Below are 26,988 nucleotides of genomic sequence, written 5' to 3'. Positions count from 1 at the left end.
TATCAAACAATTAGATAATATCCCTTATATCTTGACATAATGAATACAAGCTGTACATGGATTTTCAAAAGGGAATATCTGCCCATTGCGATTTAGCAAAGAGCAACAATGACCACTGCTTCAGTCATCAAGGATTTGGCTAGGGACAGCAGTACAAAGAGGGGTGTCACAAAAGTTTCTGGCCTCATGTTGCATAAATTGCACAAACTCGACAAAACTCACCCTGTTTCTAGAACAGTACCTAAGCATGAGCTTGACATGCAAAACATTGATTCCACATGCCTTAATTTTCTCTTATATGCAGGTAACTGTCAAACAGCATAACCCTACCATTTGCTCTCAAAATGGAAAGAACTGAATGCAGGGGCATTATGAGGTACCTTCATTTACAAAACAAATTCATCATGACATAAACATGAACAATGCTTCTTCACATAGCCCAGTCAAACAGGCAAACGAGTGACCCACATGGAGTGACTACCAAAGATAGAACTGAAGCTGCTGTCATCACAAAAATGGAGGACAGGCAAGTAACAATGAGCTACTGAACATGACATCAGCAAAACATCAGTGACATGAATAATCCATGGACATCTGCAAATGAACAAGGTGTCTGCCCAATGGGTGCCTAGAATGTTATCTGAAGAACACTAACACCAGAGAGTCGTGGTTTGTCGTCAGCTTCATGACTAGTGAAGAGATCCAAATGCTTTCTTGGGTTCTACTGTTTTTCAGCATGAAACCAGGGATCATCACTTTTACAGTAAGTGAAAGTATGCAGTGGAGGCATTTGACATTGCCAAAACCTAAAAAGTTTTCCAGTGGCAAAATCATGGACTCTGTTTTCTAGGACTCCACCTGTGTGTAATCAAGATAGAATATGTAAAGATGGGCTCCACAATAAATGGTACATATTATACTGATGAATTGCATAGGTTGAATGATCAGATCAGAGAAAAGCACTCAGGTAAACTTCACTGAAGTGTCTAGCTCCATGAGGACAATTTGCTTGTTCACACGACCCATCACCCCCAGCTCATCCTCAAGGTCTTGCCCATTCTGACGTCTGCCTCATAACTCAAATCTGTTCTCAAGGCCTGCAAATTTGAGACAGATGAAGTCATCACTGCTGTGGAGAAGTTTTAAAGATCATATAAAACAAGAGTCATCAGAAGATGACATATCCCCCCGGACCCCATATATTTGAAAGGACAAATCATCTGACAGTTACTTGATGTTTTCCTAGATTAAGTCTGAATCGTTTCCATGGAAGTCATGAAATATATAAATGCCATATATCTAAACAGCAAAAGGCACCACTTCAAGATCTGTCTCACATATCTGGTAAAAGGGTCTGGTAAAAGATATGAGAAATCACAAAAATCTGTAAATAGCATAAGACACCACTTTGGGGTCTGTCACAAATATCTAGAAAGTTTTACTGACAGATATTACAAAGTTTTTGAGTTCTGCTCCGGAAACGAAACACCTGCCAATTTGAGTCAGAAACATTTCCATTGCAACCAAGAAAATTATAAATCACTAAAACCTGCAAATAGCAAAAGGCACCACTTTGTGGTCTGCCACACATATCTACCAAACTTTGCAGAATCATATTGAACAGTTTTTGAGTTCTGCTCCAGAAACGAAGCCCCTCCCACCGTCAAACTAACACCAAAATGTTCCATGGAAAAAAAAAATAAATAAATAAAAATGCCAAAACTGTGTAAACAGCAAATGGCACAATTATAGGTTGACATTATTATATCTATCAAGTTTGATCTGAAAATATTGAACGGTTTCTGAGTTATGCTCCAGAAACAAATTGATTACGGACAGACGGCGGACGGACAGACAGACGAGGCGGTGACTATATCCCCCGGCGCACTGACTCATAGAGGCCATTTTAACATATCTGCAAAACCTGTTGCAAGGGATAATTAAAAGCAGAATTAACAGCAGAGCCACATACCCCGTAGCCACTTGAACAGCAATACGATGTTTCAGAGATAGCAGTGTCGCAAATCAGCTTAAAATTTTAAAAGATATCAAAATACTTATACACAGTTTTAAGTGCATTTCATTTCCCTTTTTCAAACCAATGGCTGTGTATGGTGATAAATAGGTTTTTCCATATGTCTCATATGCTGGAAAAATTTAACACTGGATCTGACCCTTTAGGAACAAGAGTCATCAGAAGATAACATATCATCCCGGTTCCCACATATTTGAAAGGACAAATCATCTGACAGTTACTTAATGTCTTTTTAGACTTAGTCTGAATTGTTCCCATGCAATTCATGAAAAATATAAATGCCATACATCTGTAAACAGCAAAAGACACCACTTCAAAATCTGTCTCATACGAGGGGAAGTCAATAAGTTCATAGAAGTGGGTGCTGATATATCCTTGGTGATGTTGTCATTGGTGTCATTATTGAGTTGATTCATCTGTGACTCTGTATACTGATACCCAACCTTCCTCGAGCATTTACTTGAGAGTTAGAGCCTTTAAAAGACGATTACCCTGCACAAATCATGGAAACCTCCAAAACTGAGTTTCGTGCAGTTATCAAGTTTCTCACTAAAGAAGGTGTGAATGCAACCGAAATCCACAAATGCATGATCAATGTGTATGGCGAGGAAGCCCCTCAATATTCCACTGTGGCAAAATGGTCAGCTGAGTTTAAGCGAGGTCGCAGCTCCTTGGAAGATGACCCACGGTCAGGAAGACCTTCTGAAGCCATTACAGAAGATACAATTGCCCGGATCCAACGCTTAATTATGTCCGATCGGAGAATAAAGGTGGACGAGATAGCTTCAGAGTGTGGCATTTCACATGGAAGTGTTTGCACAGTGATCCATGAACACCTGCACATGTCCAAGGTATCCGCAAGATGGGTCCCTCGTAACCTAAATGCACATGATCGTCACCAGAGAGTTGAATCCAGTCGTGAGCTGTTGGACATCTACAACGCTGATCCTGATAACTTTCATGCTCGTCTGGTTACTGGGGATGAAACCTGGATTCATCACTGGGATCCCGAAACCAAACAAGAATCCATGCAGTGGAAGCACAAGCATTCTCCTGCACCCAAGAAGTTCAAAACACAACCTTCTGCTGGCAAGATCATGGCAACCGTTTTCTGGGATTCAAAGGGTGTGATTCTCATAGACTATAAACCACCTAAAACTACGATCACAGGGGCTTACTATGCTGACTTGTTGAAAAGATTGAGAGCGGCCATCAAAGAGAAGAGGCGTGGGAAGTTGACAGCTGGTGTCATGCTTCTCCACGACAATGCACCAGTCCACAAGAGCCGTGTTGCACAAGCTTCTCTTCAACAATGTGGCTTCGAACAACTAAACCATCCCCCATACAGTCCAGATCTGGCCCCCAGCGACTACTATCTGTTTCGCAATTTGAAATCTCACTTGCGTGGAACAAGATTTGCCAATGATGATGACCTCAAGGCAACAACAGAGGCGTGGCTGAGGGACCAATCTGAAGACTTCTATTTCAAGGGCATAGACAGTCTCAAAGACAAATGGGCAAAATGCATCGAGGTTCAGGGAGACTATATTGAAAAATAAAACCAATATCACAACCATTGTGTTCTGTTTTATATCGAGTTCTATGAACATATTGACTTCCCCTCGTATATCTGCAAGATCTGTTGTAAGATATGAAATGGTTTTCCAGTTGTGCTCTGGAAACGAACCCTCTCCCTCTATTTTGAGACTAAGTCTGAACTGTTTCCATGGAAACTGGAAAAAATAAATATGCCAAAACTTTGTAAATAGCAACCGATCACTTACATTTTCTGCTTGAGCAATGAAGCTGAAACTTTGCATGCTTGCTCCTTCTCATGATAATAAATAAGTATGACCTCATTATACATGTGTGCTTAAGTTAGTTTTTCAGTTCAGTAAATTCTGTGGTTACAAAACATTTCAACAATTTTCCCCAAGTACCCCAGGCATTAGGTCATAATTGTGTTCCTGACTCTTAGAAAACCCAAGATCGGGCAAACTAATGTTCATTTTGTACTTGTTTTCTTTAACTGACAGTATCTAGGTGATTTTACCAAAATGTGGTTGAACTTTAATGAAGAAAGTATGAGTAAGATAATCTTGTGGCTGGATCATATTATCTTAAACTATATACACAAAAGATTTGTCTTATTACATATTGTGTCAAAACAATAGGTTCCTGTCATCTTAGTGTGACATTTATCTAGAAGCATCTTCTAATTTGTGTAGACATAACAGTTAACCTATCCTTTTTAACAGCTAGTCTGGGAGATGGCTTCTTATCACTTTAGGCTGTCATTTATCTGAGAATGCTGAACTAATATTTTATATCTGTATTATCCTAATACATATTTCTTGTGGATAATGAAGCATAAATAAATTGTTCTCCATGATAACTATTACAAAGCGAGAATAACACACGAACACTTAGAGTTAGCTCCCTTTAGCCTTCAAATGCAGCAGTTGATATGAGCTACTCTTTGCAAGGTATTCTTATGACAATGTGCTGAAACACAGAAAACCTTGTGCAACTAATGATAAGATCACAAGTAAACAATCTGCATGCACAGTACTTACGCACCATATAGTTGAAGGATGGATTAGTTCTCCAGTAACAGTTTATCTGAAGATCTGGATTGTGCTACAGAATAATCACCAGTACCACAAGCTTGTCACCCAATCAAAACTAATTACGTGAGTTTAGCTTTATGCCGCACTCAACAGTATTCCAGCTATATGCAAGCACTCTGTAAACAAAGGACCAGACAATGCATGGATCAACAACATGAGCATCGACCTGCGCAATTGGGATACAATGACATGTCAACCAAGTCAGCACACCTGACCACCTGGGTTTCTAACCCAGATCTTCTTGGGTCCTATCAGAACTGTGGGAAGGAACAATTCACCAGTTACACAAGCTTGTCACAATATCAGAACTGTTACAGTGAACAGTTCACCAGCTCATCACACTTTTGGAACTGTAGCACAGAAGAGCTCACCAAATACACAAGCTCGTCACAATATCCAAACTGTGGCACAGAAGAGCTTACCAAATACACAAGCTCGTCACAATATCCAAACTGTGGCACAGAAGAGCTTACCAAATGCACAAGCCTGTCACACTCTCCGAACTGTATCACTAAACAGTTCACCAATTACACATGCTTGTCACACTATCAACACAGTGGGATTGACTAGTTCACCAGTTACACACTTTATCACTCTACTGTCACATCATAAAAGGCGACTATGCTTGTCGTAAGAGGCGACTAACAGGATCTGGTGTTCAAACTCACTGACTTGGTTGACAAAAGCCATCAGTTCCCAATTGTGCAGATCAATGCCCATGCTGCTGATGACTGGATTGTCTGGTCCAGACCCGATTATTTACAGACCGACGCCATATAGCTGGAATATTGCATAGTGCAGTGTAAAAGGAAACTCACTCACTCATTCAACAGTTTTCCCCGTGTACCAAAAGTCTATTGTCACACTATCACTCAAGTATCAGAAATGTGGCACAGAGCAGAAAACAGGTAACTTGTGGGACAGGAAAGACAACTGGTAACATAAGTTGGTCTAACTCTCCATTTTTTAGGAGAGAATACTTTGTGAACAATACAATGAGTGAGTGAGTTTAGTTTTACGCTGCTTTTAGCAATATTCCAGCAATATCACGGCGGGGGACACCAGAAAATGGGCTTCATACATTGTACCCATGTGGGGAATCGAACCCGGGTCTTCGGTGTGGTGAATAATAAAAGCTTGTATCATAAGTGACAGTGTAAAGTCTCAATAATACATCACCAAACAAAATGACATAGTGGCTCTTATTCAGAATCCTTTTCCCAAAAGTTATGTTTTCAAAATTCTGCATAACTTTCTGTAAATAAACGCCAAAATCTCATTTACATAAAACTATGACATTTGAAGTAACGAGACATGCAAAATGAACACTGAATGATAGGAGCAACACTTTGTCACCCATGTCACATGAAACCATAACACATCATCCAGCCTGTTGAAAGGATTTCAGTTATGTAATGGTGTATCATCCAAACATTTTACAAGGCTACTAATGTCTCATATTTTGACTAATTAGGGAATTCAAACCAATGTTCAGCTTATGGCATGGCTAAGGAATGTAACTGAGGTACCTTTAACTAATGGGCCCTCTACAACCTGCACTTTTTTGTGCAAGTTGTACGAACTTTTTACAAAATCATACTTAGTTCGCCTACCTAAATATTAACACTTATTGTGTATAAATATGTTATTCCAAGGTAACTAAGGATCAAATTTTGATGATATCCACACATATTCAAGATCATCTAACATATAAAGACTGAAATATCCCTGAACACATCTCATTGGGTAACTTCTACAGGGCCTCAGTTTGACAATGATTGGAAAGAGGCATTCAGTCAACAGCATGATGTGCACCAAGTGCTTGAAAATCTGTATTTTGATGCATAGTGACAGAATTGCTTCATATCACTGTCAAGGAGCACAACATTTACTGCTGACTGCGGCAACTTCATATAGAGGCAGAGGTGTGCTTAAAACATGGGCAACTTTACATTAGCCAAAGTGTAATGAACTAGGGATCAAAACCAGACATTCATTTGTCTTTCCTGCAACTCTACTCAGAATTTGGCAATGCTCTTAATGAAGAGAGTAACGATCCTAGAAACAAACTGTGAGCAAATGATGGGGGTACCAGGTAGAGATTTTTGAGCAGGCACAATGAATTTTTCATGATTTTTTTACATTTCAGTTTTGACAAGAAGTTATCTGAATGATCATTTGTCAAGTATTGTCCATTGGTATTGTGCGGTACATCACAATGAACTTTGATTTATTACATATGTCTTCACATAATATTGTTCTTTTTAAGTGATACACAGAATTTGACATCACTAATTAAAACTTTTTGAGAAGAATGGATTTTTGAACATTTGTGACAAATAACAAGTATATACTGAATTCTTTAACCACAAAGAATCTAATCTATGCATGAATATACATGTCCTTACATTCAGAATACGCCGACTGGGTTGACACATCATCGGTTCTCAGTTGTACTGCCGAGACTATTTATGTACTCAGGAAAAACAGGATTCAAACCACCTTGGTGGGAGAGATGTACAAGGATCTGAATAACTGGTGTATGCACATCAGAGATGCATGTCTGCATACCAGTGACCAAAACTTGGGTGCCTCTAGTTCTTTGTGAGAACAAAGGTATATGCAAAATTACAACAAATCTTTAGAAACTAAGCATTGTGCAGGTTTACAACTTCACACAGATCAAATAAAAATCTCGAAAATGTAAAAAAATATAAAAAATACTCAGTTATAAGTTATGTATATTTATTACACAGATGAAAAAGATCTGAAATCACAATGAAGGTGAGTCTCACAAGTACGTATTGTACAGTTTCAAATACCAGCAAATTACATGCTTCAACACATAGTTCTACTCAATGTTCTTTGAGTATATAGCCTCTATTATTTTCTTCATGTTCCACACACTGTTCATGATGCTGTTGCAAACAAAATGAACTAAGACATTAGCTCAGGTTCATGACTGGTTATAAAGGCTTGATGAACTTGCTCGTGAAGGACGACATTCGTTCAGATCTTCCAAAAAGCGTCTTATTACTGGCAAACTTCAATGTTCTTGGGCGAGTTGCAAGTGGTCAAACTTTTACTAAAATGTGGAATTGTATCAGTTCGTAAGTGAAACAAGAGCTTCCACAATGTTCCCCTTATGTTCTCTCAGAACCCTCTCCGCCTGTGTTCGGCCAATTTCTATTTCATTTACAATTAGATCTACGTCATCTTTGTTGATCTTCACTTTCGAAAGTTCTCTTTCTCGTTCCTGTCTTTCAGAAGCCTCCTTAGCTTTACTGACATTCACAACCCGCATGGCATCACTGATGCTCTGAGCGGAGATTTCTGTTTCTTCGACATAGTCAGTCACTTTCTCTAAATCGGCGGCCCCTGAGTCATGTTTGGCAACCTTCTTTGATTTGCCTTCCTTCTTATCCTCATTCTCTTCCATTTCCACGTTTTCTTCCTCCGTCGCCATGTTGGAGCATGTGCGAGATTTTCTCGCTTACCTCCCCGGTTCCTATCTGACTGGTTTCACACAGACAATGCGCGTCCGCCTAAATTAAACTTGTAAGATAAGCCATGGGAGAAGATGCATAGTCATAAAATCGGCTGAAACCACGCAGGTCAGGTTATATTCCAACAAAGTTTAGGTACATCCATTAAAAATAGCTAGTCTTTCAATACAATTTATAAACCTGTCTTATCAATGAAAAGGTTAGTAAAGACTATATATATCTAAAGTGAACCCTTCATACCAGCGGCCTCGGTAGCGCAGTAGGTAGCGCGTCAGTCTCATAATCAATGTGGCAAGAGCCATCTGAAGGTCGTGAGTTCGATCCTCACCCGGGGCAGCATATTTTTTAAATAGGTACTTTTTGTATAATGTTTTCGAAAGATTTATAAACGAAAATACACCACTGAACTTACAGGGGCAAAACGATTTTGTTCATTCTGTTACAGACATTGCAATATATATACCACTGAGCTAGGATGTAAACACCGTTTTCATGTATTTCATACATCAAATTGCAACATACATAATATACACGTGTACTAGTCAGAGGAGATACCTTCTGCCATAATATACACCACACTAAATGGAAGACGCGGATGATCGCTAAAGAGTAGTTAATTTATTTCTAAAACGTGTGAAGGCAAACATATGTACAGACATTTAAGCCGGTGTAAAGGCGGCAGTCATGACACTGGCATACACGGGCTCACGACAGAGACAATACATGGCACATGATGAAATATAATAATGTACATATGTCTAACAGGATCTGTTTCGACTTCTCTTCACCCTCACACACCCCATTTCACACATCAGGATGATACTGGTTACGCATGACGAGCAGTCAAGGAGTGTCAATAACTGTGTGACGCACGATGGTGTTTACGTCAAGTTGCACAATAGTAATGCATGATCCGGGATTGAGTGGTCAGCCATTTTATTTAGAAAACAAACATTATAATACGAAGATGTAAATTCTGATTGTAGCTAGAAGAGTGGTGGCTGTATTGGCTTTCTCAGAATAAGTATGCTTTGGTTCTAAAAATTCTGATTGTAGCTAGAAGAGTGGTGGCTGTATTGGCTTTCTCTGAATAAGTATGCTTTGGTTCTAAAACAATGTCGTTTATAAGCAGCCATGCTTCCAATATACTTGCAGCCGGAGTCAGGTAACTTTATAGCTGATGTGGCTCTGGTTCCTGTCTGAAGGTGTCGCCTGCAGCAGATAATTCAGGATCTACCTAGAACGGTTTATCGATGTGTGCAACAGCTGTGTACAGGGTCTGCCAACCTGCTGGTACGTCGCGCCGTGTTAAGGTTTATAATATAAACCGTTATTATTGATATATTCCACGACTTATTCTCCTTAATGTTTTCCAACAACATCGTCACATTCATGTTCCATACACACGAACGCATTAATCTATACGAGAGCCAGTCCGACAGAGCGTCTTGGAACCGATATCGGCGCAGGATGTGCACAGCTGGCTCATGTCAACACACGGCCGTCTGCGAGAACACAACATTGCAAGCAGTCAGATCGAAGCGCCTGTGCCTTCTTTCTGTTTTTATTGAACTACTAAGTCGATGAAACTGGCATCTGATTCACTTATGTCTATTTTAGCTCCATATAATAAAATTCATGGCTTTTCCTTGCCATGGTCTTAGTCATACGTGTTATGTGTTCTACCATCTGTGTACACAATGCCAGTATAATGGCGACCTGTTGAAGAGGGAATTGGATGCCACTCCGCCTTAGTGTGGCTTCTCACCAGAACTATTTACCAAATGATAATAAGACAGTTATCAGTTTATATACGATTAATATTCTGGTACTTCATACTCTCCCTAACTGAATACGTGTTCAAATAATAGATGTTCCCAAAAAGCTGTTCTGGGCCCGAGTAGAGAACACCAGTAAACACTACTACTTCACAAGAACCTGTCCTGGTCCGTTTGCATGGATAGCAGATGTTCATGTAGAGAACAGGAACACATGCATAAGGGGAGAAATAGGTATAGGAGCATAGAAGGTTGAATGTATAAAGATAAAGTTTGGCACAGGAGCACACAGGGTTGAATGTATGAAGATAGGGTTTGGCACATATAGGAGCACACAGGGTTATATGTATGAAGACAGGGTTTGCAATATGACCACACAGAGTTAAATGTATGAAGATAGGGTTTGGCACATATAGGAGCACACAGGGTTGTATGTATGAAGATCGGGTTTGGCATAGGAGCACACAGGATTGAATGTATGAAGATAAGGTTTGGCACATATAGGAGCACACAGGGTTGTGTGTATGAAGATAGGGTTTGGCATAGGACCACACAGAATTGAATGTATGAAGACAGGGTTTGCAATATGACCACACAGAGTTGAATGTGTTACTTAGAATTGTATGACAAACAGTCATAAGCTAAGCTGAAAAATATGTTTGTGAAAATAGACATATGGGCACATGGAGCTTCAACCAAATAGTTCCCATGAACATCTGTAGCGAATGCTTTGATCGATACATCCGCACAGCAGACACTACTCTCCAAACTAAACGTTGAGGACATGCGAGCATGTTCCACACAAGTACCGAACACAGCACTTTACTTCCCTTGTATCTATAGCTAGGTCTGTAGAGCGCAAACTTGGAAAAATACATGCACTCGAGTGACGCATTGCTGCTTGAGGGTGTGGACAAATTCTTTTCTTAAACCTTTTTCTCCTTCTTGTTGATGCGCTCATTTGAACAATTCATGTTGTTAGACGTTTGTGTATTTGGGGTATAGCAGCAGAGAAATCAAATGAGTGAGTGAGTCTTGTTTAAGCCGCCTAACAATCTTCCAGCAACATCACGGCGTTCAACACCAGAAATCACTGTACTCATTTATGGAATCGAACCCCGGGTATTCGGTGTGACGACAGAACGATTTAACCACTTGGTTACCCCTTGAAATGAAAATGCCACATTATGATTTATGATCTATTATTTATGAAATAATGTATACACACATGTACAAATCTATCTCTCTAACCAAACTCTGTTCATCCTGTATTGCAATGACCTTCATACAGTAATGAAGCGTTCTTCCTAAATTTCTAGCCTTGAAATATCGAATTTTGATCATCATTCACGTGGTTGAGTGTTTTCATGATATATAATCGATTTTAAAAGATGGATTTATTTACAACAGCCGTTCCTCGTCTACAGATGAAACCATGTTACCATTTCAGAAGAATCGTCAAGGATCTCAACATGATAGACCATATTTGTATTTATTGACTTCTGTGACGGTTCTAAAGGGCAAGATATTAAAGACCCATTTGGTGCAGCTGTTACACGCTCACTGGCGGTGCAAACACGGGAAGCACGGTTCCTTAATTTGGTCTCTAGTGGCACAGCATGCGTGCGCACATTCGAACAATTGTATAGTGCAAGATGGTTCCACGGCAAATTAATGTCCCATTGAAACAACCACGTACAGCACAGCGAGTGGTCACAGTTTGAAGTCATTGAAGACATGAGCAGAGTTTATTGTTTTCATGGTGATTGTTGATTACACTAGAGGCCATAGGGGCTCTCCATGACGCAGGGTTAGACATTATTTGGGATTGTCCCTTGCATGCATGCATGATGGCGGACAATGATACATTAGTTTGGTGACGTACAAATAGTTCTGGGATGAAAACAGAACTACGATTTCTTAAATCTATATATATATATCTCAGGTTTCCAACATTTAATCTCTGAAATATCTAAACACTGGTGTCTTACAACATAAAAGTAAGAAAAAATCCAAAAAGAAACCAGTAACTACAATGCATAATTTGTGATAATCTGCGGATAATCCAGGCTAAGCTATAGGAGTGTAACCAATAATACTGAGGCTGCGTTTGCCTAGACAGTGGATAATCAATCTGCCCTTGCCGAATGTAGTCAAGATTTGAGTTTGATGCGGTTATTAATTTATTCCCTTCGGTCTGGGAGACAGACTTGGTTTGAACAGCATGCCTCACATCACAGCTTGATGTTTGTATTGTGAAGAAAAACAACAGTGGCGTCGGCGGTTGTGGTCGGTCTGATTCTCTGCGAAACACTCTTTCATAATTCCCAAACAAGTCTGGAACGAGTAGTGTTGTTAGACAATGGTGTTTACCTTTAAAATGCAAATGTTCTTGGGGTATAATAATGTTTTCTTGATACCGGACTGTTTGCGCTTCCTTGTATTATGAGGGGTGATGGAGCATCCTAGCATATATAGCTTTCGCTCGTCACTCCGAACACTTGGGTTCGATTCCCCACATGGATGTTGCCCCCTCAGCCGTTAAATTGATGGAAGTGGCGTAAAACTAAACTCACTCCTTTAATTGTACTCGGATTTATCTGTAAAATTTTACCAAAAGGTGCCTAGTGGCATTCATCGGAAGTTTGACAAATTGTTGTATGTAAGGAAAGTGACTGGGGTCCAGTTATCAAGAATGTAATATTCAGACAATAACAACTCAAACCACCTCCAAGGTTCAGTATTTGGCTGAGTCTGTGCACTCTGATTTTTTTCCAGCTGTGTGGCGGTGGTCATAATGAGGAAGAAGGCAAATATATTCCTTCACTTAAATCATAAATCGAGCCAACAGTATTCATCGTGTATCAGGCCAAAGTGGGAGAAAAGCTCTGAATGATTTAGGTGACAGACGTCTACAACACTTACACGGTGTTGACAAAATATAGAGTATTATTTATTTACTTTAGGAAATATGTAGAAGTTGTTTTCTGTTTCGACTTCAAACATCAACTCTGAAGTTTATGTCGACTTACACAAGTATGTTTTAGTGTTATGGGTTTATATTCGAAATGTCAAACCGAAACTAAGGTCACCAACATAATTACGGCACCAACTTTTGTGACGCAGAGGTTTCATTTAATTCAAATTCCATCATCAGTAATGGGAATCCGCTTTGGAGGAACAACAACTGTCTAGCGTCCTATTCATTCACATCGTGTGGAAATTAAAACCATGTTATAATTTGCCCGGATCATTTATCATGTTCAAGCTATGCACCAATCAAACTGTACCTCTTACATTCCTGTACAGAACGTTCAACATCAATATTCAGTTTTCTTGTGTTGCCTAAATCTTTACTGAGCACTTTGCTTAAAAAGTCGACAGTATCTGACAAAAGGGAACTAGTGTTGTTTTAAATACATGAAATCACTGGATAACGATACATGGTGTCAGCGAATTCAGAAGTTCATATGCTTACCGATACTCCGAACCTGCCATTAGAATCAGGTATTGTGCGTTCAACAATGTCGTACGTTGACAAAACAAACATTCCCACATAGCTGTCAGAAATATATTGACCACGTTCAGAGACCTCAGCCCATACTCAGTGGCATATATTGCCTCTACCTATTCCTTCTGCTCAAACAAATGGAAATAGTTACTCATTTCCTAAATTCGCTTCCCATATCAGAACATGTATAATGGATGTGTTTCATGTACTTTCGATCACAACTGTGCGTTCGGAAGAAAGTTTGGGTAAATTTCAGGATGTTTCAAACTCGACCTCTAAGTGTAGTCTATAAATGCAATTCACTTTGTCTTCTATGTACCGCAGTAATTGCTGCGCGGCTTCAAAGGGTAAGGGAATGGGACAGTTTCCCTTTGCAAAGATCCTAGTTAATTCTTAGCAGTGTCGTGAGCCCATCTATATACCTGCTTGGAACTGAGACGCGTCTAATTATACACAGAGGTTGCACGATCACACACCAGGATCGTCATGGTCACGAGATCTCATTTCTTTGTCTTCATTACGCGAGAGTTCCAACCACCCCGAACCATTACCATAGTAACAGGGTTTAAGAGCCCTTATGGCAACAGGAAATCGGCCGTTGCCTGTTTGTACATAGTCTATGAGTGTATGTCGAGGCCGCCCGGGGCGATATCTGATTTATCACATTCCACGTGAACGGTGCCTGTCACCCAAATCTCCCTCCGCGCACATCACGCCCAATGCTTACCTGCCGCAGTCAAATTACCTTCGCCAATACCTTTCCGTCGTCTGCTACTTTGATAAGCCCCGCGGCCAAGTCGGCAAAGTGCTGGAGCTTCAGATATGCAAAGGAATTCGCGATAATTCAGATAGGGAATGGGAGAAAACGGTAGCTACTGAATCACAGAAGGAAAAAGGCGGAACTGATGGGTTTATGGATTTGTTTTTTGCACGTCTCGTGCAGTAAGTGAAAAACTGTTACTATTACTACTTGTTTCTACTTTTACATGATCTACTTGAACAAGGAATTTAACAAACAATGTATAATGTATGTGTGGTATATGTACATTATGTTTTTCAATTCGATATTATTTTGATAATGCCTAATCCCGAATTGTTTTAAGACTTTTAAAGCTATATACTTAATGTAAACATGTCACAATTACAGAATGTGACATCGGTGTCAAAAATGAAGCAAGAACATGTAAACGTCTTACAGTAATCATTTAACAACCACATGCCCCGACCCTCATTATAACAATGGCGGAGTTAGCAGTATAGTCAGTAATCGAACCCGACCAGAAAAGCTGACAGTTCCATGGTAGCTGCAGTAGTTAAGAAACTGTCGTCGTCTTCCTGACCTAAGGTTCACCTCTGACTGGCACGGAGCGGTGGGTTAGAAGTTAGAGGCACATTGACCCAGCCGTGTTACCTGTAGCGTCCCACTGTCACACGGGATATTAGCTACACCGCCATGGGAGACCGGGCCAGTTCCATCGTGGACACGGGTCACTGGGCAGATACATTCTGTGTGGCTTTAAACATGTCAAATGTAAGATTGGCAACTGACGAATCGATGCATGCAGCTGTTAACTACAGTAGGAAGAGAACTGCTTGTGTATTGTTTCGTCTGTTTCAAGGGGTACAGTTCAGGAAGCACTGATTTGTGGAATAAAACTTTCATTCAACGTACATAAAGGTTGGCAACTGCATTAAACTATATTATTGAGGAACATCCAGTCTATCCAGAACGTTGTATTAACTTTCAGACTCCTAACGGTGGCATACAACCCATGCAAGATCGCAGGCCACAATATGTAGATTTATTTCAACATTGCTGCCAAATGATTGGATATAATCTACACAAATATTTCACCATGTATCCGGTTCGAGAAGGCTGGGCGTACACCACCATACGTCTCTACCCAAAGCGATTTATATACACCCCTACCCGCACCTTATACACCCTGTGGGATGTGTACTTTATCGGTTGTCCCTACTCCGGTCTGTGCCGTGTTTCCCAGTCCCCACCTTCGGGCTGTCCCCCCTGCCAGTTTCTTTCCCCTTGCCACTTCAAATTAAGGTACTGTCACGGATTGCCTTATTTTGGGCACACGTTCATTAGTCTGTCATACAACACATGCATGTCTACAATATCTGGAAAAGTACAACCTTTCCGTTAAGTTAAACAGTTAAAGTCCGCGGTCCCATTTTATTACATGTTGAGGGGAATTTAAGAACATTTTTAACAAATGTTTTAGAGACTACATATGTCAGACTGATCTGCCATATTCTACGTGTAATATAGAAACGCGAGCTTCAACCAGCGCGGACCCTGCTTCCCACCAACACCTGAAACACGAGCGTTCTGCGAAACACCAACAACATGCACTAGGTCGGCCCTCTCCGAGTACGCTTCAAGTGCTACTAATTGTCCAACAAGCACATAATACCCATTACGCCATCTAAGTATGTGCATGTTGGTTGTATGTTCAACCAAGGGCAAGGGAACGAATGCGTAATATCGCGTCATTAGCGTTATCTTACACCGAAGTGGGGTGTTCTGTATGTTGCGTAATTCCACGATCACCACCGATCTGTTTCCTGCATTTGTATGTATATGCATAGCGGTCAGCTGAACGTGTTCTACAAGTTCCAGGGACAACAAAGCTGACCCAGAGTCCGTGTTGAGCTGAGCTTGCAATCGAAGCCGACTTCATGCCTGTCTGCTGTATGAGTTAAATCATCTGAAATGATACAAAAAAAAGAACAACTTTAAAGAAGACCATCCATCTGCGACAATTCTAGGCTATATATTGTAAACTGTAAAATGATGATGATTGTTCTTCGATGGGTAGGCCTGGACTACAGAATGCGGAACAAGGTCGAACGAAGCAAGCCTTGAAACGGGGTCGCAGCACGCTACATTTAGTGCTTTCAGCCCGGACGGCCATTCTTTGTACAAATAGTCACACATGCTACTGCATGGTGTCCACGTCAGAAGTCTGGCCCCTCTCGCAGAAGCTGACTCTCTTTGGCTAACTTAGAAACATGACAAACTTTGCCAGACAAAAAGACAATGACTGTTTACGTAGGCTAATTTCCAGCCCATACCATACCTCTGTGATGAAAACTTGTCACCTTTTATCTAGTTAAAGCAATTTCTTTAGATGAAGGTGATAAGTGCCGTTATCGACCAGCAACACGTACAGTTGTCAACACTTGCTACACGCCACTGTTGCCATGTCGTACATTGTATTGCATAAATCTCCCCTAGGTAGATGTGTAGTGTATTGCACCTACTCCTGGCAGGGGATGCTTAACAATGCAGGGCCCATTACTGCACCCCATGGACCGTAATTGATATTGTCCACGGGGAGTAACACGTCAACCAGGCAAGCCCTGCATCCCCCCAAATACCTTCACAGAACACCATTAATACCATTGTGTTCACGCCGGTGGAGTTTCTGTCATGAACACCGGCCTTAAAAAGAGGGTCTAAGGCTTGGCAATTCCACACCTCAGTAGGCAAAGACAAAGACAGGTGACCGAGACATACCGTTAGTGAGAGATGTAAGCCTGCTCATCAGCCATATCATCGTATACCGAGTCAATATTGACACACCATTTGTGGAACATTCACTGAAGGGACAATAAAAGAGTGAAGACGTTAGACACGTCAGACCTCTCAAGTCTATGTGGAAGATGAAACATTTGTAAATTCATTGATTTGTATTTGTAATTCTTGCCAACTCGAGCCCAATTCTCACAGACCGAATGTGTGTAACTGGCTAACAGCATCTTATTTTCCAAATACGTCCGTCCAAGCCTAACGTGTCCACGTTCACGGAGAGATGTGTAAAAGTCGAATGGTTTAGGCCCTCTTTGGTCAGTAGTTCTATTCTCTATATGGTAACGCATTTGAAAACATTTGATATGATACTTGTTGAAACTAGAAGCGTTCTAGACAATTATCTTTGTTTGATGAACTTCAGTGAAACTTCAAATTTTCGAGAATTCTCTTTTAAATGGATGTCGTATTTCAATGCGCTGCAATGCAACATGGGTCTTTGAAGCCGAATTTCTATCAGATGCTTGAGTCAAAGAAGGGATAAGTCAGTGAGAGGGTGAACTGGGTTAAACCCCAATTTGACTAATCGTGTATGCTATATATACCCCTAGCTGCAGCAGTTGCAACTGTTTGCTACTTAACCCCACGTCCACGGATATTGTCATATCTGTTCCGAAATATCCTGGAACCATTATGCTAATCAGCCTCGCACGCTTACAGTCTACCGTACCCCTATAATCGAACCACTGATTCCTTCAACTCCCACTGAAATGTCTATTTTTGCTCGTACTAAAGTACTTCAACGTTAGAATATTCCAAGACGACGTCAACACCATGTCAAGCGTGATTATACTGGTGCCAGCATCCTCTTACATAACATTTCCCCAACAAGACAGGAGAATCTCTAGCACCGATTCCAAAAGCGCCGTTTATTATCGTTCATAGGGGTTCCAATTACATGTTAATTAGGGCCAATACTGATAATTCTCCACAATGGCCCCCTGGATAGCGATATCAAACATATCACGTGTCATGCTTCGTTACTTGAGAGGCAATAAAACTTGTCGGCTGATGACTTTGGACACCGAGGTTAATTTTTACTTGTTAATTAAATCGGTTTTGATTTTAGATAAGGGTTTTTGAGTGACAAGTCAGATTAAATTTGCATAAATCTGTAAAATCAATCTTGTATTGTATTCTTCGTGTGCGATATTCGTTTTCCAGATCATTTGTTTCATATGAAGATAAAAACAATGCACTCATGCATGTCCAGTAAAAAAATCAAATACTAGTACAAATATTTATATACTGAATATTTCTTAAAGGGTATTTGCTAAATGTTATTAAAAGTAAGAGTGTTTACATGTATATTGACGCATTTTTTGTAGCGAACATACATATTTGATTAGCCATGCGCACTATTTACACTAGACATGGTACGTGGAGATGTACTTTTTGGACAGATAGAACCCTATGGGGTTACTACATTTTTTTCAGATTGAAACTTTGGAGACTATCTAAAACTTTTGCTTAGCTACAATGCATGGCCTGGCAGATTATGTGCCTTGTTGCAAGAACTGAGTAGTGTGGATCAGATGGTTACAATTTGTGATTGTATCTTGTTGTAAGAGCTGAGTAGTGTGGATCAGGCGGTTACAATGTATGATTGTGCCTTGTTGCAAGAGCTTAGTAATGTGGATCAGATGGTTACAATTTGTGGTTGTATCTTGTTGTAAGAGCTGAGTAGTGTGGATCAGATGGTTACAATGTGTGACGGTGCCTTGTTGCAAGAGCTGAGTAGTAGTTACAATATCAGATGGTTACAATTTGTGATTGTGCCTTGTTGCAAGAGCTGAGTAGTGTGGATCAGATGGTTGCAATTTGTGATTGTATCTTGTTGTAAGAGCTGGGTAGTGTGGATCAGATGGTTGCAATTTGTGATTGTATCTTGTAAGAGCTGAGTAGTGTGGATCAGATGGTTATAATATGTGATTGTGCCTTGTTGCAAGAGCTGAGTAGTGTGGATCAGATGGTTACAATTTGTGATTGAATCTTGTTACAAGAGCTGAGTAGTGTGGATCAGATGGTTACAATTTGTGACTTGGCAGGCTGTGTGTCATATTGAAAGAGATGGGTAATGTGGATCCGATGGTTACATGGTGCGACCTGGCAAATTGTGTGTCTTATAGAAAGAGCTGCGTGATGTGGATCCGATGGTTACATGGTGCGGCCTGGATGTCATCATAACCTAATACTGTTAATTATATTACCAACGATTGGTTCCCCTCGCCCTCTCGTAGGGGTGAGGGGGGCCATAGAGTTGCTGCCTGCGATATTAAAAGCATTCAAAGCCATACGTTCCCGACATGTAGAACAGAGATAGTATAGCATGTGCATGGAGGAAGCACAAGACCAATACTGGAATAACATGTAGGTTGCAACTGTAACCGTCAGAGAAATAACGTGGTTATAAACTGAGCAATGTACTGTCTGGTATACAAACGCATGGACACTTCTAATAGAAACCTACTGTGCAATAATGAGTGTTCTATAGAAACTGTTAATTGTATAAATAGCGTGCAAGGTATTGAAGCGCCATGACACTAAAACGTATTACTAAGTCATAGTCTTACATGGCACGAGGCGGGTTCCAGGGAAATAGTAATATTAAACCAGTCAAACTTGCATATGCATAACATATTGCAAATGTCATATGTATGGCTTGAGGACTGTTCATACAACATGAATATGGCTTATCTATAAGCGCCTGTACATTCACAGCATTTCAGACGGGCATTAACAGACAGGTTGTGAGGTGACCAAGTGGTAATAGAATTCGCTCGTCAAGCCGAAACCCCAAGACGAATCACCACAGGTGTACAATGTGTGAAGCCATCTCTGGTGTCCCCATCGTGATACTGCAGGAAGATTATCAAAAGAACCGCAATACCAAACTAACTCACACATTCATAAGTAGACTCTATTGTAATGTCATATGAAGACAAGATACTGTGTAACTGATTTACTATAGTCACCTCTTCGAGCAAGTTCTTCCGGAACAATATGTAATTTGATACTAAACAAATTGTGATGTACTTCGAAAGCATAATATGTAAAATCATACACAAGCAAGTATAAGGTCTTCTTGGATGGTCGATACAACAAAGTCAATAGGATGTGTAGTGGAATCTGTTAACACGTTAACATACGCGCGTATGCATGTAATGTAACAAGAGCGTACTTTCATGTAGGACACCAAGAGCTTATGGTAACCACTTTGTACTGTGCTGTTGCCCATTTATATTATAAATGTTTGCAAATGACCATCAGATCTTATTAAACGAATGATCCATTCCCATATAAGTCTTATCAACACACGAGAATATCCCAGCAAATAAGTGGCGGCGACCGTGGATATATATGAGAAGCAACTGCACTGCACACGTGGTGTGTCTGCAGTTAACAAATGAATGCATAGAGCACCATGATGCATTCAAATGCAATGAATACCACCAACACGGGGCAGACAACAGTATCCATATACAGATAAAATCATGTCATGGTAACCTTCAGCAAGAACGGAGACCAACGATCATGAATATCCAGACTAAGAACATGTAGTAAAATATAATAGCATTCTTAGAAAATTATACGGGTGTATGCAACCTTTATGACTATGCATGTGCACAGCTAACGTTGGCATAGCGATACATGCAGGTACACATGCAGTCGTTTCGCAATCTAGCATGAAGAGCGACTCGAAGGACACATACTGCTGCGGTAGATGACGTCTTGATATAATAAAACAACAATTTACATTGCCCATGGTTTATTGTGTGTACGCATGCAGTAAGTTGTAAAGAAAGCTTGTGAAATGTTCCCTGTTAGATACTGCATCCAGACAGACGAGCGGCAATGTGATATATACGGGCCAAGTGAATTACTCAAGATTACGTCATAATGTAATCAGGCAAGAAAGCAAGGGACAGAGAAGGTGTGCGGTGTGTTCAGTTGCGCATCACTGGGCACTGTTATCTCACTTCTGGAGCGATGGAATTTAAGTAGAATCTTTTCATATAAAAGCAACTGTGGTGTGAACGGGTATTATTAAATCGAGACATTTGACTGTATGGCCATTGCTTTGAATTTAACTTGTGGATTATGTTGTAATTGTAAGTAAATATGAGGAAGCCCATATGATTCATTTATTACCTACAGTTAGATTAATTACCATTTTGTAAAATGTAAGATATTCCCATTGGAGACAGAGCTTGACCTGTCGTAAATGTTATATGTGTGTGGGTGTGAGTAAGTATGTTTTTATACACACAACATATATAAACACTAAAATACGTTTTTAAAGAAGACCAAGAACATAATCTGATATTCCTGAATTTGTTAACAAACTCGCGCGTGCGCGCGTGTGTGTGTATACAGGGGATGCTCTGTAATGTATGTTTATGCCGTGAAGACGTGCCTTTCTGCATTATTCTGCAGGGAGCGGTATACTGTCATGAGTGATTGCAACACAGGTTATCTGTCCCTGTGGTATGGCCGCCATTATCATTCACATTCTTTGGTTGATAAACACTAACCCGGATGATGCCACTCAAAGTACCACAGTATTATCCAGACAGTTATAAATAGCACGTCAATAAGCCTACGCTGCGACATCATTCAAATAACCCGTAAAAACTATGCCCTTCGTGCTAGATCGGGGAAAAAAGTTTCCAGTTGTTAATACATTGGCGACGCCATTCGTTTACAAAGATGGTTCTACTTCAAACCGCGTGTCAAAGACAGGGGTAAATACTCAGTAGAGGCAATCAACTCAGTAATGTGGTCTTTCTACATGTTGGGGACCGTTTCTTGAAGCATCGGGGTCAGAGTCTAATGCCTAGGCCACTGACGATACGTTTGCGCCAATGGGAACTCGCCGTTTGTCTCCTAGGATGTGATAGAGATGAATAGTCCCTGTTCAAACAGGCTGCCTACCTGAATGCCTGCTTTGGCCCCGATAACTTACAGCCTTACCGCTGTGAGAGGAGTCTCGTTTACTCAACATGCCCCCTGTTGGTGAGCCATCTTAATTTGGGCAGCTTATCTCGCTGGAACTGTATGGGGTTGACAAACACTACCTGTCTGGGTACAGCGCAAGAGGCGCAGGTAACTTGATAACGCTGCTTACCTGCCTGCCAGCTCTCCCCTGTGCTGGCCCGCCGCAGACGACATGAGCAGACGACAGATCTCGCTTTCCCTTCATATTTATAACCCTATTAAGAGATGGGAAATACCGCATACTCCTACTTGAATATTCTAAAATAAATAATGGTAATGGATTCTTATTTGAAACAATGTTCCATCTCTAGAAATAAACGAAGCAATGCCAAGAGCGAAGGAAAGGTTTGTGTCAACTCCCATGATTAAACTAGAGTACACAATGACTCAAAGTCATAAAGATAATATCCCATGAGAGGACGACAGCTTTTTATAGATAACATGTATACACATAGTATAATAACTCGTAAATTAAAGTTTTACTATGTGAATTCAAACTTTAGTGTCATAACTTATGTACTCGAAATGGTGCCCATACCATTTATAACTTTAAGAAACAATATGCTAATTCCCAGCATCACTGTAGACCGAAAAGTGGATAATATTGTGTACCTTATGCGAACGGCCTCTTAATCTAATTTTAGAAACACAGCCGATATTACCTGGGTACTATAGTAGACGACAGTGGTATATGGGCGTGTCGTGGCCATATTTGTCAAGCAAAGATGCTGATTGGTCAGCGTTACTTTTGCCCCCAGGAATTTGTATTGCCGTGCATGGTGCTACATATCACTACACTGGTGTCACGTCACTTAGGCTGTGGAAACATATAGTACTAGCTCTTTCGAGTGTATTTTTTCAAAAGATGACACGATGTCGGTTTTCATTAATATGGTATTGAGCTGGATCAAAACTTGCCAACCTATATATAGGTTATTATAGTGTGATACGTTTAAAAATATACATATATAGGCTAAATCCCAGAGCGTATGGTTAATATAACCTCTGAATATATCAACAAATTCAATACCATTCACACACATATATATATGAACAATATATTACTCCAGAATTAATCAATTGAAATTTCCAGGCTAGTTATATGATAAATTAGTTAATAATCACTTTTTGATACATGTATGGATATCTACATGCTTTTACGACTTTCGTGCAATACCTTTTGATATTTAAAAAGTATTAATAATGTTCCTCTTTGGCAATGCAGATTCGAAGTTCTGTAGGAACTTCCCACGACAGCCATTGTTCCGAATTGGAAATGTGTGTCGTTACAGCGAAACTAATTAGAAATCTCAAAGCACTATTCCCCCAAGCGCAAGCGGTGCTCCGCGCACCTGTCTAGGCGCCATTTCCATCAACAGGTCACCCAGGTACCAAATTCCATCAGTCGAAGCCCAGCGCCCCCTAGTGTCACAGCGCGACGTCCTGTATCTACGTGCACGCTCAACAGTGCAGGAAAAGGGCCATAGAAAGGACAGAAATCCCAGGAAGTGAAGTCTGCGGGCTCCATCCCGAAAGATGAATCATTTTGGCAGCGAACCTGCTCAAAAGTCTCATCTAAACTAGAGGTAAGTGTATTTTTCTGTGTCTTGGATCAACAGGTGTGCAGATCATGGTAATGTGGAACTAGCAGACCTCACGTGTCATGCGCTGCAGACTCGTATTCCACTCGCGACAAAACATGGCGGACCAAGTCGTCGCACAACTTTGGTCACTTGCATCACGTCTTTAATTCATTGTTCGAAAGTAAAGATTGTACGTATTATTTTGCAGCTGATCTATTTATTTATCAACTCAGGCACTTGTTTTGCTGACATTGTCAAGATAGCGAAGCACGCGGACAGTTATCGAGTTAGGGGTGTGTAATCGACTCGCGGTCATGAGCGAGTGGGTTTGGCCCAATTTTGCGGGAACACGGCATGGTCGAGAGCCGTTTGTTTAAACAGGATGCATTTAGAAGGCCACAGCTGCATACCGAATATTGCCAGCTCCATTTATCAAAACAATCGATAAACTTTTGAGAAAAGTTGAGTGAGAAAGGCTCACTGTTCTGCTGATCGATAAAGTGTAGAATCACCATTATTTCCCGGGGGCTTACCGTGTGACATGAAGACAGGCTCGAGGCTTGTTCTACCTCCCCTGACTTCTCGGGGTGGGTGAGATAACACAGACCCGTGTACACAGCCTGCATTTGTAAACAGATTGTTTCTAAAGGGTATGGGTTGTATTTGTGGGTCTGCCAAACTTGGATTAACAAACCCAGGTAGAAAGTTTGGCTGTTATTTAGTGAATTTCAGGAATGCAGTGTTTCAGCAACAGGAGTATTTTTGGATTTGGTTCTTCAGAATATAGTCCTTCCAGAAATCTGTGAACACCATGAATAAAATCACTGGGCTTAAGGGAATGGAATTTTATGTATTGTGCAAAAGAGGTTCTATGGTTGAATTAATCAACAGGTGGTATGTGACAGTTCAGCCTCTGTTTGCAATAGTTACGTTTCATGTGTTTCCGAGGATTTGTTAATAAAGTTACAAACATTATGATTCTAATATTATATGTATTTCGGGTGGAAATTTCATTCAGAAAAATAATATTTGTTGTCATTCAAGAAACAGTTTTTAGCATGAGGAATGATCTGTATTTATGTAATCAATGAATTTTCACATAGTGTCACCTGCAAACAATACAGAGTCTCTGAAGACTCCCCACAAAGGTGTTTATTATGCAAAAAGTCTCAATGTTTTCAAATTTAGTGCTGTATGTGATATAACTGCAACTATTTTTTTTTGAATATGTTGCCATGTTGGTGTATTCAAAGCAAGAAAAGACTTTTCCAGCTCTCTGTTTCTTCTATGTTAATATTTTAATGCTAAGTCCCATACTTTTTGGGGGGGATGGGGTAGGGTGTGGCAAATTTTAGAGTATGATGTTCATTTTGAAATGTTCCAAAGAAATGAGCGTTTGTGGTAGCTTGGAGGCATATTTTTAGTTTGTCGTACAGCTTCTGATACAACAATATCAAAGGAAGCCCATGCAAGTCTAGAGTATGTGTCAGGTTAAAATGTCCTCTGAAACTAAAGTCTCACTTCTCCTTTCCAACATGTTTTATTTTTTTTATTGATTCAATCTTTTTTTCTATTATATATGTTCATTTCAGAGACAAGTTGTTAGTCTAGCATATGTTGAAATTTATCCAAATCATTTTCCACAGAAACTGTTCAAGTATGCCTATAAAAGATCCAATCATCCTTCAAATTATCTGAAGCTTTATCTGTCACCAAATGTATAAAAGTCAGCAGTAATGTGTGTATAGTAAGAAATGTGGACTTTAGTGATTTTGTTATGTAACTGTAGAGTTATGTTATTGTTCTCATTAAGTATTATGTATCACATGACTAGCCATGTTTGAGTAGTCAGTGTGGTTCGAGAATCATACTCAGGATCTGGGGCGGTAGGGTAGCCTAGTGGTTAAACTTAAAGCGCTGGCTTGCCAAAGACTTAGGTTCGATTCCCCTCATGGGTACAATGTGTGAAGTCTATTTTTGGTTCCACTGTCGTAATATTGCCTGAATAAATCCATACTCACTCACTCACTCACTCACTCACTCACTCAGGGCCTCCCCTTTCCAAGTTGCACATTCCAGCCAAAACAGAAAGCCATCTGTATGATGTGTTAGTATGTGTTGTTTTTCAGTATGACTGGAGTTGTTATATTCAAAATGATATTGATAATGGATGGTGTTAAATGGTCACATTAATGTAATCTGACTGAATAAAAATTCTGTATTAAAAGGCTGGTTTCCTGCATAAATACCATGTCAGGCTGTGAAAGGACACTCCCTTCATATGTTGGCTGAAAATAGATTTGAATGTTTCTGATCCTCAGTATGCCAGAAAGGTGTGATTCCACAGAGCATGACACCAGTTGCTTTACACAGGCCAAAGAAAATATTCCCACTGTGCCGAAAAACACTGAAAAGCCCACATTAATAGTGGTAATTGCAACATAAACGTAATACCTCGCTACTGAAACAGTAAAAACAGCAACTTTAAGTCACTAAAACTGGAGCAAAAAATGAAAACACTCCACGTTCAATTTAGCACATACTCACATGGATGAAGAAGTTTCGACTGCATGTTGCCATAGTACAGTTTGAACACAAGTTATATTCCCTTTTAAAGTATTTCAGTTGTGTTATTTGGCATTTATCATCATGATTTGTGCGTGCACACTTATTTAGATTACTTTCCATTCGTATGAAACGATTGGCAGCAATTATTTTGATATATTCAAAACAATTTCTCGGGTAGGCTATGCATGGTTGCTTGGAAATTTGACAGAAGCGCAGATCATAGTGGGCATGCACTGTAGAGGTCAAAGTTTGCTGATGCTAAAATGTTGTCATTTCATAGTTTTTGTTGCCATTGTTACGGTTTCATAGGCGAGGTATTATGTTTTTGTTGCTATTTCCATGATTAATGTGGTCTTTTCTGCGTTTTCCTACCTGTTACAGGACCTGTAAAGCTAACACCAGGGTATAGAATGGTATGTCACTGTGATAACATTGGGGACATTGGTGCACGTTTTTGTTAAGATCAGTCATGTGCTTCAGTGATCTAAGTCTCATGTGCCCTGCTCTAGGAAAACACAAGATGTGATGCAGAACAATAAGTTGAGGAACTGTAATTTTCCTGGCCAACAAATTCTTTAAATATTGCCCTTATCATTCATTTGACAAAGGCATGTGTTCTGAAACAATAGCATTGTTCAGTTCCGACCAAAATCTACACAGTTGAGGTTATTAAACCGTCCCAGTGTACCAGCTTGGACTAAAACCATGAAATACTGTCATATTTGACCTTTGCAATGGTGAAGGGAACGGAATCATCAGCTGGGGATGT

The 26,988-nt window shown here is 40.2% G+C and overlaps 2 protein-coding genes and 1 non-coding gene across 3 annotated transcripts in view; 2 read left to right on the top strand and 1 right to left on the bottom strand.

Annotated features, from left to right (window-relative positions):
- Positions 1-7,393: 7,393 nt before the first annotated feature.
- On the bottom strand, positions 7,394-8,174 carry LOC137257998 (huntingtin-interacting protein K-like). Its single transcript, XM_067795527.1, has one exon. The coding sequence runs from the start codon at positions 8,129-8,131 to the stop codon at positions 7,769-7,771; it is 363 nt and encodes a 120-aa protein (XP_067651628.1). The 5' UTR covers positions 8,132-8,174; the 3' UTR covers positions 7,394-7,768.
- Positions 8,175-8,416: 242 nt separating this feature from the next.
- On the top strand, positions 8,417-8,507 carry Trnam-cau (transfer RNA methionine (anticodon CAU)). The gene is given in 2 exon segments: positions 8,417-8,453; positions 8,472-8,507. It is a non-coding gene; the product is annotated as a tRNA-Met (tRNA).
- Positions 8,508-23,492: 14,985 nt separating this feature from the next.
- The window catches only part of LOC137258272 (uncharacterized), a 38,999-nt gene continuing 35,503 nt past the window's right edge, over positions 23,493-26,988 (top strand). The window contains exon 1 of the mRNA XM_067795885.1: positions 23,493-23,654. The gene's annotated coding sequence lies outside the window, so the exon portion shown is untranslated. The remainder of the gene's footprint in view (positions 23,655-26,988) is intronic.

This window comes from Haliotis asinina, chromosome 12 (genome assembly GCF_037392515.1).
Source record: "Haliotis asinina isolate JCU_RB_2024 chromosome 12, JCU_Hal_asi_v2, whole genome shotgun sequence".
Taxonomy (NCBI): Eukaryota; Metazoa; Mollusca; class Gastropoda; order Lepetellida; family Haliotidae; genus Haliotis; species Haliotis asinina.
The sequence above is the reverse complement of the archived record's forward strand: the minus strand, read 5'-3'. Positions and strand labels throughout refer to the sequence as shown.

Bases quoted from the DNA above. Each gene is read 5' to 3' on its own strand.
- LOC137257998 (XM_067795527.1), bottom strand. From the start codon at position 8,131: ATGGCGACGGAGGAAGAAAACGTGGAAATGGAAGAGAATGAGGATAAG.